This window comes from Nematostella vectensis, chromosome 4 (genome assembly GCF_932526225.1).
Source record: "Nematostella vectensis chromosome 4, jaNemVect1.1, whole genome shotgun sequence".
NCBI lineage: Eukaryota > Metazoa > Cnidaria > Anthozoa > Actiniaria > Edwardsiidae > Nematostella > Nematostella vectensis.
This window is the reverse complement of record NC_064037.1, coordinates 2,373,874-2,391,037: the sequence shown is the minus strand read 5'-3', so window position 1 is coordinate 2,391,037 and position 17,164 is coordinate 2,373,874. Positions and strand designations below refer to the sequence as shown.

Sequence of the window (17,164 nt, the reverse complement as noted above, 5' to 3'; positions counted from 1 at the left end):
TCCCCACGGGTTTTTGTGTATAGAAGAAAAGTCTACGATCTTTTACTCATTATTGACCTTAACATTTCTTATTCCCTTTTATTAGCGTTTATAGGATATGTGACGACGCAATTACGTTTAAAAAGAACTGGTCATGCCAAGGTTGTCTTCAAGTAATCACCTGGAAATCAAACAAATGTTAAGTTCAGGGTATCCCGACACAACATTTTTTGCATATATTTAGCTTTTTTTATCCACCCCCCCCCCCCCCCCCCCCCTGCTTTAGGCTGCTCTCTAAAATAGTGCTATTAGTAGAATTGTACGCTTACGAAAGATCTCCACTTTTTTTTAGAAATGTTACACCCTTAAACATTTGAATTCCATGTAGTCTGTTTCCTTCCATTGCGGACGCCCTCGGGAGGGGAGTTGGTGTTGTTTGCTTACCTTAGTACATCCATATACTCGGATCTTCATGGAGGGAGGGGATTTGGTGTTGTTTGCTTACCTAAGTACATCCATATACTCGGATCCTCATGCATGGAGGGGATTTGGTGTTGTTTGATTACCTAAGTACATCCGTATACTCGGATCTTCATGCAGATGTCGCTGGAGGACCATGAGATGGGCTTGAAGCGCAGGAATCGCGTATTCAGTGGCTGTTTCAGCCAGTATAACTCCAATGTAAACTGGTCAGAGTTGCCAGCAAATGTCTACGGGAGGATAATTTTAGTTTAGTATGCAAGCAAACAATCCTGTAGTAAGAACAGTAACAGCAACTGTGTCTCCCTTATCTATCTACACAGGCGCTAAACCACAATATTGTACTCATCTGACAAATCAAAGGATATATATAAACCTGGGTATTCTTTGGTCTCCCGTATAATTTCGACTTTGTTTTCTAGCTTTTCAGAATAATGCTAGACTTTAGCGATGATCACTCTTCGGTCGTGCGGTGGATCCTTTTTTCCTGTTAGCTCACCTTGGCAGTCTCTGTTTCCTCCTTGTATGGTACCCAGGCCTCTCCCTCTTCGCTGTACTCCACGGAGTAAAGTGTCACCCAACTGTCCTTGGTCCCGCCCTGAGTACCAACACCTAGAACAGGCACGGGTTAGAAAACAAACCTTCTAGCGATCATTTACAGGGTTAGAAACCATGCCTTCTAGCCATCACTTACAACACCTAGAACATGGCACGAGTTAGAAAACAAGCCTTCTAGCGATTACTTACAACGTCTAAGACATGGCACGGGTTCGAAAACATGCCTTCAAGCGATCATTTACAACATAGCATGGGTTAGAAAACATGCCTTATAGCGAACACTTACAACACCTAGAACATGGCACGGTAGAAAACGTGCCTTCTAGCTATCGCTTACAAAATGGCATGGGTTAGAAAACATGCCTTATAACGAACACTTACAACACCTAGAACATGGCACGGGTTAGAAAACGTGCCTTCTAGCTATCACTTACAAAATGGCATGGTGTGTGTTAGAAAACATACCTTCTAGCGATCACTTACAACATGGCGAAATAAACATTCGACATTTTCGAACAAGAGCGGAGTTCGGCAATAGAGTCTACATTATTGGGCTGTAGAGTCGAGACATTTTTACGGAGTTAACCTTCTTTTCCGAGGGTCACAGTCTCCAATGTAGAGAGCCAGGTTTTTACACCTAAAAAAATCCCAAGCTGATCTGACCAGGGTTTGACCCCTGGTACTCTTGCTTGGGAGACGAAGACTGTACCACTGAGCTATCTCGCCACTCTGGAGTTAGTATCAAAGGCCTCCTGCTAACCTGAAATCTTGACTGGGTTCTTAAGGTCGACGGTGATCCACTGGTTCTGGTCCGCCTGGTCTGCACACCACACCGCATGGTTCCTAGTCACTGCCCCGCTACTAACACTCGAGGTGAAGTCCAACTCGTCAGAGCAACCTACAGGGACACACGTCAGGCGGACCGATAGACAGATATGAGATTAACACAAACCCATCCACACACGATCCGGCATCTTCCCCTCTAACCCCACCCCGCTACTAACACTCGAGGTGAAGTCCAACTCGTCAGAGCAACGTACAGAGCACACACGTCAGGCGGACCGATAGACAGATATGAGATTAACACAAACCCAACCACACACGGTCCGGCATCTTCCCGACTAACCCCACCCCGCTACTAACACTCGAGGTGAAGTCCAAATCGTCAGAGCAACCTACAGAGCAGACACGTCAGGCGGACCGATAGACAAATATGAGATTAACACAAACCCATCCACACACGATCCGGCATCTTCCCCTCTAACCCCACCCCGCTACTAACAATCGAGGTGAAGTCCAACTCGTCAGAGCAACCTACAGGGCACACACGTCAGGCGGACCGATAGACAGATATGAGATTAACACAAACCCAACCACACACGATCCGGCATCTTCCCCGCTAACCCCACCCCGCTACTAACAATCGAGGTGAAGTCCAACTCGTCAGAGCAACCTACAGGGCACACACGTCAGGCGGACCGATAGACAGATATGAGATTAACACAAACCCAACCACACACGATCCGGCATCTTCCCCGCTAACCCCACCCCGCTACTAACACTCGAGGTGAAGTGTGACTAGTCAGAGCACACTGCATAGCACACACGTCAGGCGGACCAATAGACATATAAGCTTCACAAAAACTCAACCACACACGGTCCGGCATCTTTCCCGCTTACCCCACCCCGCTCCTTACACTCGAGGTGGTGTGACTAGTCAAAGCACACCACATAGCACATGACGGACATACTGACGAACTGACTTAAGGGAGGAATGACAAACAAACAAATAGGCTGTCAGAAAGATAGACTGAGAAACCGACAGAGGGACGGAAGGAAAGACAGAGATGACAAACACACAGGCCATCAAACAAAGCAAGAGAGATGACCGTACTAGGCTTAGAGAGATGACCGTACCTGGCATAGAGAGACAACGGTACCTGGCATATCTTGAACACGGTAGACCATGTTTGTCCGCTGACCACCGACACCCTTCCAGCACTTGCTTTCAGCGGCAAGGCCGTCCCGCGCGTACGCCTCGTTACCCTCGGGATCTTTTCCTCCCCAGCACTCGGCAAAAAACTGTACTCCGAAATACTCGTACCTGGACAAGAAGCGTTATTCTTGGCTTAGGCTAAGTTCAAACGCATGCATTAAATACGGCTCACGGTTAATACAGTGGAGCCTGGATTTCACGTAACTGGATGCTGATACAACACTTTTTTCGACTTTTTTGACTTGTCTGTAGAAGAAACTGATTGTTGAGTGTTTACGCCTACCTGAGGTTTTTTGTCTGTAGAAGGAACTGAGTGTTATGTGTATACGCCTTCTTGAGGTTTCTTGTCTGTAGAAGGAACTGATTGTTGAGTGTTTACGCCTACCTGAGGTTTTTTGTCTGTAGAAGGAACTGAGTGTTATGTGTATACGCCTTCCTGAGGTTTCTTGTCTGTAGAAGGAACTGATTGTTGAGTGTTTACGCCTACCTGAGGTTTTTTGTCTGTAGAAGGAACTGAGTGTTATGTGTATACGCCTACCTGAGGTTTCTTGTCTGTAGAAGGAACTGATTGTTGAGTGTATACGCCTACCTGAGGTTTCTTGTCTGTAGAAGGAACTGAGTGTTGAGTGTTTACGCCTACCTGAGGTTTTTTGTCTGTAGAAGGAACTAAGTGTTATGTGTATACGCCTACCTGAGGTTTTTTGCCTGTAGAAGGAACTGAGTGTTGAGTGTTTACGCCGACCTGAGGTTTCTTGCCTGTAGAAGGAACTAAGTGTTGAGTGTATACGCCTACCCTGAGGTTTCTTGTCTGTAGAAGGAACTGAGTGTTATGTGTATACGCCTTCCTGAGGTTTCTTGCCTGTAGAAGGGACTGGGTGTTGAGTGTTTACGCCTACCCTGAGGTTTCTTACCTGTAGAAGGAACTGAGTGTTATGTGTATACGCCTACCCTGAGGTTGCTTACCTGTAGAAGGAACTGAGTGTTATGTGTATACGCCTACCCTGAGGTTTCTTGCCTGTAGAAGGGACTGGGTGTTGAGTGTATACGCCTACCCTGAGGTTTCTTGTCTGTAGAAGGGACTGGGTGTTGAGTGTTTACGCCTACCTGAGGTTTCTTGCCTGTAGAAGGAACTGAGTGTTGAGTGTATACGCCTACCCTGAGGTTTCTTGCCTGTAGAAGGAACTGAGTGTTATGTGTATACGCCTACCCTGAGGTTTCTTGTCTGTAGAAGGAACTGAGTGTTATGTGTATACGCCTACCCTGACGTTTCTGGCCTGTAGAAGGAACTGAGTGTTGAGTGTATACGCCTACCTGAGGTTTCTTGCCTGTAGAAGGAACTGAGTGTTGAGTGTATACGCCTACCCTGAGGTTTCTTGCCTGTAGAAGGAACTGAGTGTTATGTGTATACGCCTACCCTGAGGTTTCTTGTCTGTAGAAGGAACTGAGTGTTATGTGTATACGCCTACCCTGACGTTTCTGGCCTGTAGAAGGAACTGAGTGTTGAGTGTATACGCCTACCTGAGGTTTCTTGCCTGTAGAAGGAACTGAGTGTTGAGTGTGTACGCCTACCCTGACGTTTCTGGCCTGTAGAAGGAACTTAGTGTTATGTGTATACGCCTACCCTGAGGTTTCTTGCCTGTAGAAGGGACTGGGTGTTGAGTGTATACGCCTACCCTGAGGTTTCTTGTCTGTAGAAGGGACTGGGTGTTGAGTGTTTACGCCTACCTGAGGTTTCTTGCCTGTAGAAGGAACTGATTGTTGAGTGTTTACGCCTACCTGAGGTTTTTTGTCTGTAGAAGGAACTGAGTGTTATGTGTATACGCCTACCTGAGGTTTCTTGTCTGTAGAAGGAACTGATTGTTGAGTGTATACGCCTACCTGAGGTTTCTTGTCTGTAGAAGGAACTGAGTGTTGAGTGTTTACGCCTACCTGAGGTTTTTTGTCTGTAGAAGGAACTAAGTGTTATGTGTATACGCCTACCTGAGGTTTTTTGCCTGTAGAAGGAACTGAGTGTTGAGTGTTTACGCCGACCTGAGGTTTCTTGCCTGTAGAAGGAACTAAGTGTTGAGTGTATACGCCTACCCTGAGGTTTCTTGTCTGTAGAAGGAACTGAGTGTTATGTGTATACGCCTTCCTGAGGTTTCTTGCCTGTAGAAGGGACTGGGTGTTGAGTGTTTACGCCTACCCTGAGGTTTCTTACCTGTAGAAGGAACTGAGTGTTATGTGTATACGCCTACCCTGAGGTTTCTTACCTGTAGAAGGAACTGAGTGTTATGTGTATACGCCTACCCTGAGGTTTCTTGCCTGTAGAAGGGACTGGGTGTTGAGTGTATACGCCTACCCTGAGGTTTCTTGTCTGTAGAAGGGACTGGGTGTTGAATGTTTACGCCTACCTGAGGTTTCTTGCCTGTAGAAGGAACTGAGTGTTGAGTGTATACGCCTACCCTGAGGTTTCTTGCCTGTAGAAGGAACTGAGTGTTATGTGTATACGCCTACCCTGAGGTTTCTTGTCTGTAGAAGGAACTGAGTGTTATGTGTATACGCCTACCCTGACGTTTCTGGCCTGTAGAAGGAACTGAGTGTTGAGTGTATACGCCTACCTGAGGTTTCTTGCCTGTAGAAGGAACTGAGTGTTGAGTGTATACGCCTACCCTGAGGTTTCTTGCCTGTAGAAGGAACTGAGTGTTATGTGTATACGCCTACCCTGAGGTTTCTTGTCTGTAGAAGGAACTGAGTGTTATGTGTATACGCCTACCCTGACGTTTCTGGCCTGTAGAAGGAACTGAGTGTTGAGTGTATACGCCTACCTGAGGTTTCTTGCCTGTAGAAGGAACTGAGTGTTGAGTGTGTACGCCTACCCTGACGTTTCTGGCCTGTAGAAGGGACTGGGTGTTGAGTGTTTACGCCTACCTGAGGTTTCTTGCCTGTAGAAGGAACTGAGTGTTATGTGTATACGCCTACCCTGAGGTTTCTTGCCTGTAGAAGGAACTGAGTGTTATGTGTATACGCCTACCCTGAGGTTTCTTGCCTGTAGAAGGAACTGAGTGTTGAGTGTATACGCCTACCCTGAGGTTTCTTGCCTGTAGAAGGAACTGAGTGTTATGTGTATACGCCTACCCTGAGGTTTCTTACCTGTAGAAGGAACTGAGTGTTATGTGTATACGCCTACCCTGAGGTTTCTTGCCTGTAGAAGGGACTGGGTGTTGAGTGTATACGCCTACCCTGAGGTTTCTTGTCTGTAGAAGGAACTGAGTGTTGAGTGTGTACGCCTACCCTGAGGTTTCTTGCCTGTAGAAGGGACTGGGTGTTGAGTGTATACGCCTACCTGAGGTTTCGTGCCTCATTTGCACACCCCTGGAGGATGTGATCAAAGTTGAACCAGTCGGTAATCTGATCACGGAGATTCTTGAAGAGATGCGGAAGCGGTCGAACTCCTTTCCGTTTACTGCTACCTTGATCATCGTTGAAGCAGCCGACTTGTACAAACGTGGCGGGAACGACTACGAAATACGAAAATGCGGATTAGAAGTCCACAAACATTGTTGAGTTGCTTCCCGTTAGTAGAAATTGTTGTTCGGGAAGAGGAAATATGCGAAATCCTCAGTGTGAGGTTGGGATAGATTAAAAACCTGATATACATTTCTAATGATACTCACATGCTGTGGTAGGGGCGACAGTTGCCACTGTTGGGAGTGGGGTGGGGCTAGTAATGATTGTGTGACCGCCTCCGCCAGACTGGCCTGTAGCAGATAATATATAAATATGTTAATATAATATGAATAGGATATTACACGGTTGCGCGAAGACATAAGTTTATTTTTGAGTGGTGGAAACAATATTTTACGAGTGAGCGCAGCGACAAACTGGCGGGAAAGCTGTTTGTTAGACGTGAGCGTACATCCGGGACATTTCGGCACATAACTTTTTTCATATCTTCATATATTATTAGATGTTTTCAAAATTTACCAGTCTCCAGTTTCGATGTGCTTGAATGTGGAAGATTCTAGTCCTTTTGACATTTCCTATGTCCTATAGTCAATGCAATGCAAATGCTGGCAGGTGCTGGCGCAGTTTGCACGGGGCTTTACATTTGTCGTAGTAGTTTGTCGTAAAAATGTTTATACGAGCATTTGTCCTTACAGTTCCTCTATTTCTCTTTTTATAATAAATGTGTATACGATCGTTTGTACTTACAGTCCTTCTGTCTCTCCACTAGGCCCATGTCACACATGGACGGTATTGCGTTACAGTTGTCCATTTGGACGACTTTCTCAAAGCCTGATGATGCGTTCTTGACTCGCATCTCGGTCCAACAATTCGTCTCTTGGTCAAAACTCTCGCGGAACCAGTTGCTCCACTCACAGATGATCTTGTTACAGTTACCTATTGGAACAGATGATCTTGTTATAGTTACCTATTGGAACAGATGATCTTGTTATAGTTACCTATTGGAACAGATGATCTTGTTACAGTTACCTGTTGGAACAGATGATCTTGTTACAGTTACCTATTGGAACAGATGATCTTGTTATAGTTAGCTATTGGAACAGATGATCTTGTTACAGTTACCTATTGGAACAGATGATCTTGTTACAGTTACCTATTGGAACAGATGATCTTGTTACAGTTACCTATTGGAACAGATGATCTTGTTACAGTTACCTATTGGAACAGATGATCTTGTTACAGTTACCTATTGGAACAGATGATCTTGTTCCTGTTGGAACAGATGATCTTGTTACAGTTACCTATTGGAACAGATGATCTTGTTATAGTTACCTATTGGAACAGATGATCTTGTTATAGTTACCTATTGGAACAGATGATCTTGTCATAGTTACCTGTTGGAACATTCAGCATAACGTTTGGTTGTTAATTGCTTTTAGAGACTCACTATTGAGTTGAATTTGGTTGTTAAGTCTTATTTTACTGATATTTTCGTTCATTGACAATCATGTTCTTCTTTTTGAGGCCATCTGTTTTGCTGATGGTATAATGGCTGCTTATTTTGTGAATGCAGGTGACGCTTCTGTTGATGTCTATCGCTATCACTTTGTTATTTTTGTTGCCAGTTTGGGTACTACTACCATTATCACCGTTATTTTTGTTTTTCTGCTTATGTGGTTTGGTTTGTTCTAAGTCTTGTTAAATAATCTATAATAATAAACTATAATATATATATAATAATCTTATCTAAATAATATTGTTGTTTGCATTGATGAGTATGGTTGTTGTTGTTGAGTGGGGTTGTTGTTGTTGATGTTGATGAGTGTTTTTGTTATTTGTTGAGTGTTTTTGTTGTTGTTGAGTGTGTTTGTTGTTGTTGACTGTTGTTGTTGTTTTTGTTGTTGAGTGGGGTTGTTGTTGTTGATGTTGATGAGTGTTTTTGTTATTTGTTGAGTGTTTTTGTTGTTGTTGAGTGTGTTTGTTGTTGTTGACTGTTGTGGTTGTTTTTGTTTTTGTTGTTGAGTGTGACTGTTCTTGTTGTTGAGTTCGGTTGTTGTTGAGTGTGGTTACTATTGCTATTATTGCTGTTGCTATTATTGTTGTCGTTATTGGGTGTGTTTGTTAATGTTGCTGTTGTTGTTATCTACTCACACTTGGTCCTTGTCTCGTCCTTGATGACGGGACAGCTTGTCAGCCCGTCACATGTATCCCTCTGCACGTAGATGATGGAGTTGTTGTACTCCCGGTGCCTGATCTGCCGGGCGCATCCGCTCTCTGGAATATCCCCTTGCCACCCCTGCCACTCCAGCAATGAACAGTCCTCGCGGTACGAGCAGTTACCTGTGTAATGGGAACCCTGTGTCAGAGAGCATTTGCCCCAGGAGAGGCCATATTAGACACGTGGTTTTGGTTTGGACTTTGGCTTCTTGTAAGCTTCGTAGACTTCGTCAAAGAACTTAGCACCTGACAAACCGGTTTTATCAATATCTTTTATAGTGAGAAATTAGAGTTCCATGTAAATAAGTTGATGATTCGAGTAGTCTAATTATAGGGTCACTTAGTAATACGAGTTATCCAGTTATCGAGTTAGTGACTAATTCAAGCTAGTCAGCTATCGAGTCAGTTGCTGACTCGAGATTCTGGTGGATTTACCTAAATTAACTAACGGATCGTGTCACATGTATTAAGTTATCAAGTAAGCGCAACTTACACATCTTTCGGCTCTCGGTGGGCGTGTCTGGGCACGTGGTGGCCAAGCCCTCACACGTGTTCTCCTGGTATTTGTGCGCATGCGTGCTGGAGACAGCCTTAGAGCGCGTTTGTGTACCACACGAGTCAGCGGAGATATCTCCCTGCCATGTGCCCCACTCGCCTACTTGACACGTGACTAAGTTGCATTTGCCTGAAAATAAAATGAATGCAAGTTATGTTTATACCAAAATGGATGTCAAGGCAAGAAGGATTATGCTGTACTACGTTTCAACTTATTTTTGCACTTAAACTCGCTAGTTTTTCGCCTGCGACCCCTTCATGTTCCCGTACTCACACATCCGCCGTGACTCCTTCTTGTCCGCAGGGCAAGCCGTTGGTACGTCGTTACACGTATCCAGTTTATCAGTGAACGCCTCTGTTGAAGTGTAAGCCTTTGTGCGCGTCTGCTCATTGCAAGAACCCGACGTGATGTCGGCCCCAGACCATTCGGACCACTCCCCCAACTTGCACTGTACAGTCTTGCATTTGCCTGTTATCATAACATGGACACGATTTTCTCCCTCTTGATAAAATGATAATAATGGTGAGGATGGATGATTTTAATCATCCATCCTCTCATTGTCATCATCTTCATCCTCACAATGATTATTTTTGTCATCACCATTATTATTGGTATTATCATCACCATCATCGTTTATTGCAATCGTCATCATTATCAAAATTATTATATTATTATCATCATTATCATCATCATCACTTTTAAAGACGATAGTTGTCATGATCATAGTTGTCATGATCAATAATGTAGCTGTGGATGTGTATGATACTAATTGAGGTGATGACCATGGTGACCATGACTGCTGTGATGATATTTGTATTGTAATATTTAAAGGGGTAGTGTCACTCACAGTAAGTCCTCGTCTCTTGCGGTTCATTAATGCACTGGTTGAGTCCTTCGCACTGAGCTTTTTGCATGTGTTTGAGCGGGCTCACATATGTCCGTATGCGGACCTGCACCTTACACCCTTCGCTCGTCACATCCTCACTCCAGGACGTCCAGTCGTTCATATCGCAGCTATCGCGGTACGCACACATGCCTGCATGCAACATCTAGTGAGTGAGGACCTCATAACTATAGGGCTACACACGCATGCCTACATTCATACAGCCATATAAGCAATTCAGTGAAAGAGGCCTTCGCAACTTATAGAGGTGCGTGCACGTGCCTACGAAACCAATGACGTCACTTTTTGGGGGAACAAAACCAATGACGTCACATCTTTCCCAGTAGGATATTATTGACGTCACATGGTAGGAAATCATTGACATCACAAGGAAGTAATTGACGTTACATCAATCGGGTAGAAATCAATGGCTCAAAAACGAACCATGCATCTCTCAAGATAAACAGAATGACGCCGCAATTCAACATGATCGCTTGGCATGACGGGAACTACATACACTGTTGCCTTGACTCCGTGACGTCATCAGGGCATTTCTGTGGCAGGGTGAGGCATAAGCCCACGTGGTTCTGGTAGGCCCATGAGAGCGCGTATCTCTTTCTCCTGGTTTGACTTTGTCCACACGAGCCCTGGTCAAGGCTCTTGGGCTCCCACCCGGACCATTCCCCCAGACTGCACTTCGCGTACCTGCAACTGCCTGGTGAGCGGGCAAAAAACGGGTCAAATCAATCAATCTTGTTTTGAAAAGCGTCCATCGTTTTTCAAGCCGGTCCACCCCTTATTAGGACATATATCATATTTGAAGACTTTTTTTGCGCTTTGCAGGCCGCCATGCCATTTTAAAAAATAAACCAAGACCCTTCCGTTTGAGAACATCACAGGCTGCAAATAAGTTATATGGCGTCTTAGAAGGGTCCACTTAAAATCCACTTAAAATGCTATAAAGATATATTTCCTCGCAAGTTTTCTCGTTTCGATATTTGATGTCTCTGCTTATATAGTTTCATTGTAACGATATTTAGGAGATATCTTTGCTTACATAGTTTCCTTGTTTCGATATTTGATATCTTTGCTTACATAGTTCCCTCGTTTCGGCCTTCTCCGCCGGACACGACGATGGTATACCGCTGCAGTCTGATCGGACCTCGTAGGAAACCTTGGCTGAGTAGGTCCTAGTCCTCCTCTGCGTGGCGCACTGGTTGTCGTTGGGTGTGCCTTGCCATCCGCTCCAGTCGTCAAGAGTACAGGTGACGCGCTTACAACTACCTGTCAAGCGAGAATGATAATTGCTGATCATTCCATTTTAATTATGGATCCAGTAGAAGTCAGTGCTGTATAACTGTATATGTGAACAAGTATCGGAATTATGAAGCTAGAGTTTAGAGATTTCAGCTCGATGATTTAGTTGCATGATGAATTCTGACTTTAGAGCCGTAGCGTTCAGGAGAGAGACTGGATTTTTTTTCTAGAATTATAAGGCAGGCCAGTAGCCAGAATTTTGGGCGGGGTGGTTCGTTTTTCAGCGGACCAAATTTTCGGTATACCCCTCCCCTCGCCTTATTACATTAGGCAATCAATACTTCAAATAAATTTCAATTTCAAATAAAATTCAATCTTGTATTTAAAATGTATTTTAAAGCTCCCTATTAATAGGGTGCTTTTTAACATATAGCGATAATAATAAAGATAATTAATTGAAAAAAAGATTTTTATATTAATTTTAAAGACATATTGATGTGCACGGTAATCCAGCCAAACGTTGTATATTTTTTGTTCGCTCTGAGAGGACCTTCAAGCCGGGTAAGGGGGGGGGGGTCGTCCGAACCCCCCGAACCCCCCTGCGGGCCTGTAAGGAAATTACAAAGGGACCTGGCTGTGATATTTGACGAGACCCGCTACGGCCCTGGGTTTAATCTATCAGATTGGAAACTCATCTGAAATCTTGTACTTCTCTCGGAGCATCTACAGAATTCTGGAGAAACTAAATGCTTCTAATAAACTGACGCGCAATGAAAGCCAATATACTTATACTTACACATGCGTCGAAGGTCCACAGTCGGTGCGTTACATCTCTCAACGATTCCCACACACGAGCCGACCACCTGGGGATACGAGTATGTGGCCATGAAAGGCTTTTCACGAGATTGCGTGACACATTCGCCTTGTTGAGGGCTTCCACTCCAAGCCGACCAATCACCTGCTTTGCAGTCGGCCTGTTTGCATACGCCTAGGAAGACAAACAAAAGAAGTGAGTAACGAATCGAGTAAAGGTTCGTCATACAACTCGAATACAGTTCGTTATTAAGCTCAGGTTCTCATTCAACTCTACCCCTTCCATTCTCCGTATTGCCCACTTTCTGTCTCTCTTCTCGTGATGTCCTTTGAGCAGACTAGCGTGACAATACGGTTTTCATCATTTGAAAAAACCGAACTCACAATATCTTAATGAAAAATAGAGCTTTCCTTATATAACTAGATACTTAGAAATAAGATTGATACGTTTTTATTGTAGAATAAATTAAGTTTCGAGCAGATCCTTACTGTGATGAGCATCTGCGAGAGGGCCCGAACGGGGCATTCAAGGGCCCCCACCATCCAAATTCCCGAGTCCAGCAATTCCACTTTTCTGATAGCCCGAATACACTAAAGGGTGATACAAATGCTTACACATGAGTCTTTGCTCCATTGGGTTTGAGGGGCATGAGGTCTGTAGCCCTTGACATCCCTCGCGGCGATAGGTAACCTGAGTCATGTGGCGGTATGGCTGAAAACGCTTCTGGCTGTAACAGCCAGGCTGGTTGGTTTTTATTGCTGGTGCCCAGTGACCCCAGTCTCCAAAGCTGCAGTCTTTTCTGTAAGCACACATAACTGCAATACAAATCAGTCACGTGTGAGAATGGGGCTTTCTGTGTTGTGTTCTCTTATGCCAACGTATCAGCTAAGCCACTCACTGTTATAACGACTAGAACACAGACACGCTGTAGTCAGTTACAGTTTACAGTTAGTCGCTGCCTACTGTGATATTAAATTTTACTGTTGTGCTACCTTTGCAGTTTTGCCGGAACTTGTTGCACCTGTAGGTATACCAGTATTCGCGCTGAAAAAAAAACGTATACGAGATCAAGCTTATGAAACAGTTACCGAGAGTGTGTAATTCTAGAAAGGAACCACCCCTACGAAAGAGATTTTCATGATGGTTTTGGCGTCGAGGTGACAACATACTTCTGTTCATATTTCTTTCATATTAGGCTCCCTGCTTAATTAGCCTAAACGTTGTTTTTTTCTTTTATTTATTCTTTAACAGTCTGCCTTTCTTTAAAAGTTATATGGACGAAATTATAATTTGAAGCCTTGAGAAGACATGATTGTGACGTCACACGCTCAAAGCCAATGAACTTACGGCCTGTTGCCCGTTACCCAGGACCTCCTCGACTTCCTCCCACGTGCAGCCCTCGTTATAACACTCGTGATGCAGGCCACGCCGAGCCCGCGATAACGGCTTGTTAAAGTCTTTCGCCTCGTCAGCGGTCAGCTCTATCTTGTCGTTGTTGTTATCTTCACCAAACCACGCCGCTGTTGGACAAAGCAGAATCAATGTAATACAATGAAATATGGTAATACAATAAAAATCCAAATGAGGTTCTAAGGTATTCAGAGAGGTAGCCTGCTTGTCGAATTCACTCTTTTAGAAATGTTTTGCGTTGGGAATCCTTTGGTGCAAAAATTGACGGGGTGTACGGGATCGGCAGCGGCACCAGCCGAATAACACCAGATGAGAGCTGGTAAACAAATAGCGATTTAGCTGTGGTCGAATATTAAAAAAAGCGCAGTAAAGAAGACCTACATAACAATAAAATAAAATAAAATAATATTAGGCTTTGGAAACATGCTGTAAGCACACAAGGGTTGTCTTAGAAAAGGGAGGACGAAAGTTCCCAGAATATTAAAAAGCGCAGTAAAGAAGACCTACACACCAATGAATAAAAAATACTATTAGGCTTTGGAAACATGGAGTAAGCACACAAGGGGTGTCTTAGAAAAGGGAGGACGAGAAGTTTGTTGGGCACCCTCTACAAAGGTTTCTAGGGAAACCAATTATCTGATAATGATTGCCACGGTATGCAGAAACGGCGATGAACAGTATTATTATCGGGCAGGAAATAACATTTAATTAGCACAAAAATAATTGGCTATATTAAAGCAATGAGGAATATCGTATTTTCACAATCTTCGTTACTAGTAAAAATATGATTGAATATGATAAAGATCTCTTGATATGATTGAATGATTCCTCGAATGAAAACAACAGGTAGAGCAATGACCGAGAACATTTTCGTCAAGAATACCGGATTTAATTACGACGTATATTATCGAATGTTTAATAGAAAATCGAATATTTTGTTCCATTTCTTTTAAAATCCTACTCTGATAGTTAAAACTAATCGTATGAGCGGACCCAGGATTTTGACTGAATAAAAAATAAGATGCCCCTTGGAACATTAGAACAAAAGACGCACGTCTTAGAAGTATTCTCAGTAAATTTTTCATTTAAACATTGCGTTTAGCCTACGAAGGAGGTTTCCTGTTAGAAACACTCATGAGCTTGAACTGATACAGCTATAAGTACATTGACTACAGCATCGTTTTTTATTCTCAAAATTGGACATTCCCAAGCACTTTATGTAGTTAAAAAGCCATTAAAGGGTCGTGCTAGTTAGCACACATCATGTCCTTAGCACGCCTGTATCAACAAGAAGAATTTTATATTTGCTCAATTGTCACTGATTGTATTTACCCCCTTTTTCACAAAGGAACACGTCATTGTTAATTCAGCAGAAACAGAAGTCAGAGACCAGAGCGCCATCATACCCACTTGAGCTAGCCTTTGTTTTTGCCAATCGTCATGTTACTTTGTTTTTGCCAATCGTCATGTTACTGGATTCACCTTTTACCCCCGATAGTCAGAACCCCGCTACAAGGCACCCGCTTAGTAGGGACACCTTGTTATGAAAAACATTTTTTGAGAATTCGCATAGGAATTTTATGCTAAAATTTAAGATGATAATGCGGACTGTCTTTGAATAAATGTCCAAATAGGTATACTTTAGTAATTACCGAAGCTATACTCTCTCTTTTTTATTTTACATAAAACCAATCTTATTATTTGTTATCCTAAAGGAGGGCCTTTATCTTTGTAAATGAAAAAATATATATCCTTCCCTTGCTAATTTTTACCTACGCAGTTTAATGACAAAATGAGAGGCGAGGCTAAAAGAAAATATTTTTTTTTATCGTTTTCATATCGACTCAATTCGTTTTGAAACTTTCCCTGTCAATGGTTAAATGCGACACTCACCTTTACATAGTAATGATAAAAATAAGATCGCGAAGGCTATCTGTAGTAGCGACCTCATGTTTACAAACGTATTGCTATCCCTCTTGCCTCGGCCCGAGAGTGCACGTGCCCTTAGGACGTCCTAACTTATACGCCCGGAAAGGAAGAGCTTATATCCGCACAATCGGAAATCGGGGTGTGTATTTGTACTGTGGTCATTTCATTTTCTCGCCCTTGGACAGGGTTTATTGTTGATTATTTTGTATCATTTATTCAGCCGCATTTTAATAGCTTTACTAGTGATGAATTTGGCAAATAAATCTTTCATGTGTTGGCTGTGTGGAAGAGTTAAACACTGTCGCTACCGATCTCGCACAATGTCGTGTGATCCGTTATTCATCCAGCTTTTCTTGTGGAGTCAGTCATTGGCTCTTGGTAACAAGTACCTCTTCCGTTATCTTAAGCTATTTTGTAAAGTTGGCCTTATTACTTTTAAAAATCCCTAAACCTAATGCTGCAATTAAAGCTATGAGTACTTTATATATGTCTTTAAAGAGCACACCTACGCGAATAAATTAATCCAATAATATGTAATGCCCAACTTTGCTTTTTATTTGCTTCTGGTTTTTATAAGTAAGCCATACTGACAAATTCTGTTGTTGTGCGAGGAAAAAAACATTACAAAGAATTTGTTTTTGTTCATGTATACAGCTGACAGTCAATACAAAATAAACAACTATTTTATCGACTTGGTGTGTAAAACACATATTTTTGTAAACAATAAAACAATTTTAAACACATATGCATGTAAGAGCGTAGCTTATGACGAAAATCATATACGGTTTTTTGTCCTGAAATGCAGGTTCATGTTAACTATTATGAGCATTACATATCAATATCATCTAGTGATCCCCTACTTTCTATATTTTACAGTTTTATATCTTATCGGCATATCGTGCTTTAATCGTGTTTTGTTGAAAGATACGTTTTGAATGCTAATTAGAATAAGACAATAAAGCCCGATGCTGTTTCCTGTGGAATCTACCTAATAAAATATCCTTGGTGATATTTATTAACATAGCTTAATAAATTTGTGTTTAGAAAATCTAGAAGCTCACGAATTTTATCAAGGAGACGGGGTTGCCGGGCGGTAGACTTGAAAATACTTTTCATTTAACAAAAAAAAAAAAAAAAAAAGACATCATTCTGACGTTTTGGGCGGGAACCAAGCAGCGAGCACTTTATTCATGCTATAGCCTACTTGTAGGCTTTGATAGTTTTTTTCCGACACGAAAACCCCGAAAACACGGAGGTCGCATAACCCGGCCGCCATCTTGGATACTGAGCTCCGCGCGCCTACAGAGGATGTCTCGCCTTTTTCGTTCATAGATTTCAAACTTCGTCCGACAGTGCTGAATAACGTATGCGCATGCGCGTGTTCTGGCGAAAACAAACAAAATCTCAGTGTTGAATCGTTCGAGTAAAGGTACGAAAGGCTGACTTCGGTCGCTGTTTTGACTTACTGTACAGCATTAAAACCATACTGTACAAAAGATGACAGATTTGTGTGATAATGAGGGAATCATAAAGAAAATAAAGCCTTAGGTTTGACCTAGTGTTCTTAGCATTCGCCAAAATGTGACAGTTCGCCGGTAAAAAGCCGTCATTTCAAAACAAAAAGGCTGGTTAATCGCG

The 17,164-nt window shown here is 42.9% G+C and overlaps 1 protein-coding gene across 3 annotated transcripts; it reads right to left on the bottom strand.

The window, feature by feature from the left end:
* Nucleotides 1-52: 52 nt before the first annotated feature.
* On the bottom strand, nucleotides 53-15,639 carry LOC5511564 (SCO-spondin). 3 transcript variants are annotated; one of them, XM_032380876.2, is made up of 19 exons: nucleotides 15,491-15,639; nucleotides 13,535-13,707; nucleotides 13,180-13,231; nucleotides 12,802-13,002; nucleotides 12,170-12,361; nucleotides 11,212-11,400; nucleotides 10,634-10,831; nucleotides 10,081-10,269; nucleotides 9,507-9,701; nucleotides 9,171-9,362; nucleotides 8,612-8,800; nucleotides 7,208-7,396; nucleotides 6,670-6,753; nucleotides 6,339-6,513; nucleotides 2,958-3,121; nucleotides 1,778-1,915; nucleotides 959-1,071; nucleotides 546-689; nucleotides 53-160 (listed from the first exon to the last, which is right to left on the bottom strand). In XM_032380876.2, exons 1-18 carry the CDS (start codon nucleotides 15,546-15,548, stop codon nucleotides 546-548), a joined length of 2,835 nt encoding a protein of 944 aa, XP_032236767.2. In that variant the 5' UTR covers nucleotides 15,549-15,639; the 3' UTR covers nucleotides 53-160. The 3 variants fall into 3 exon arrangements, with proteins under 3 accessions (XP_032236767.2, XP_048583075.1, XP_048583076.1); XM_048727118.1 differs by lacking the exons at nucleotides 53-160; nucleotides 546-689; nucleotides 959-1,071; nucleotides 1,778-1,915 and adding an exon at nucleotides 1,927-2,053; XM_048727119.1 differs by lacking the exons at nucleotides 53-160; nucleotides 546-689; nucleotides 959-1,071; nucleotides 1,778-1,915 and adding an exon at nucleotides 2,361-2,470.
* Between the last annotated feature and the right edge of the window lie 1,525 nt (nucleotides 15,640-17,164).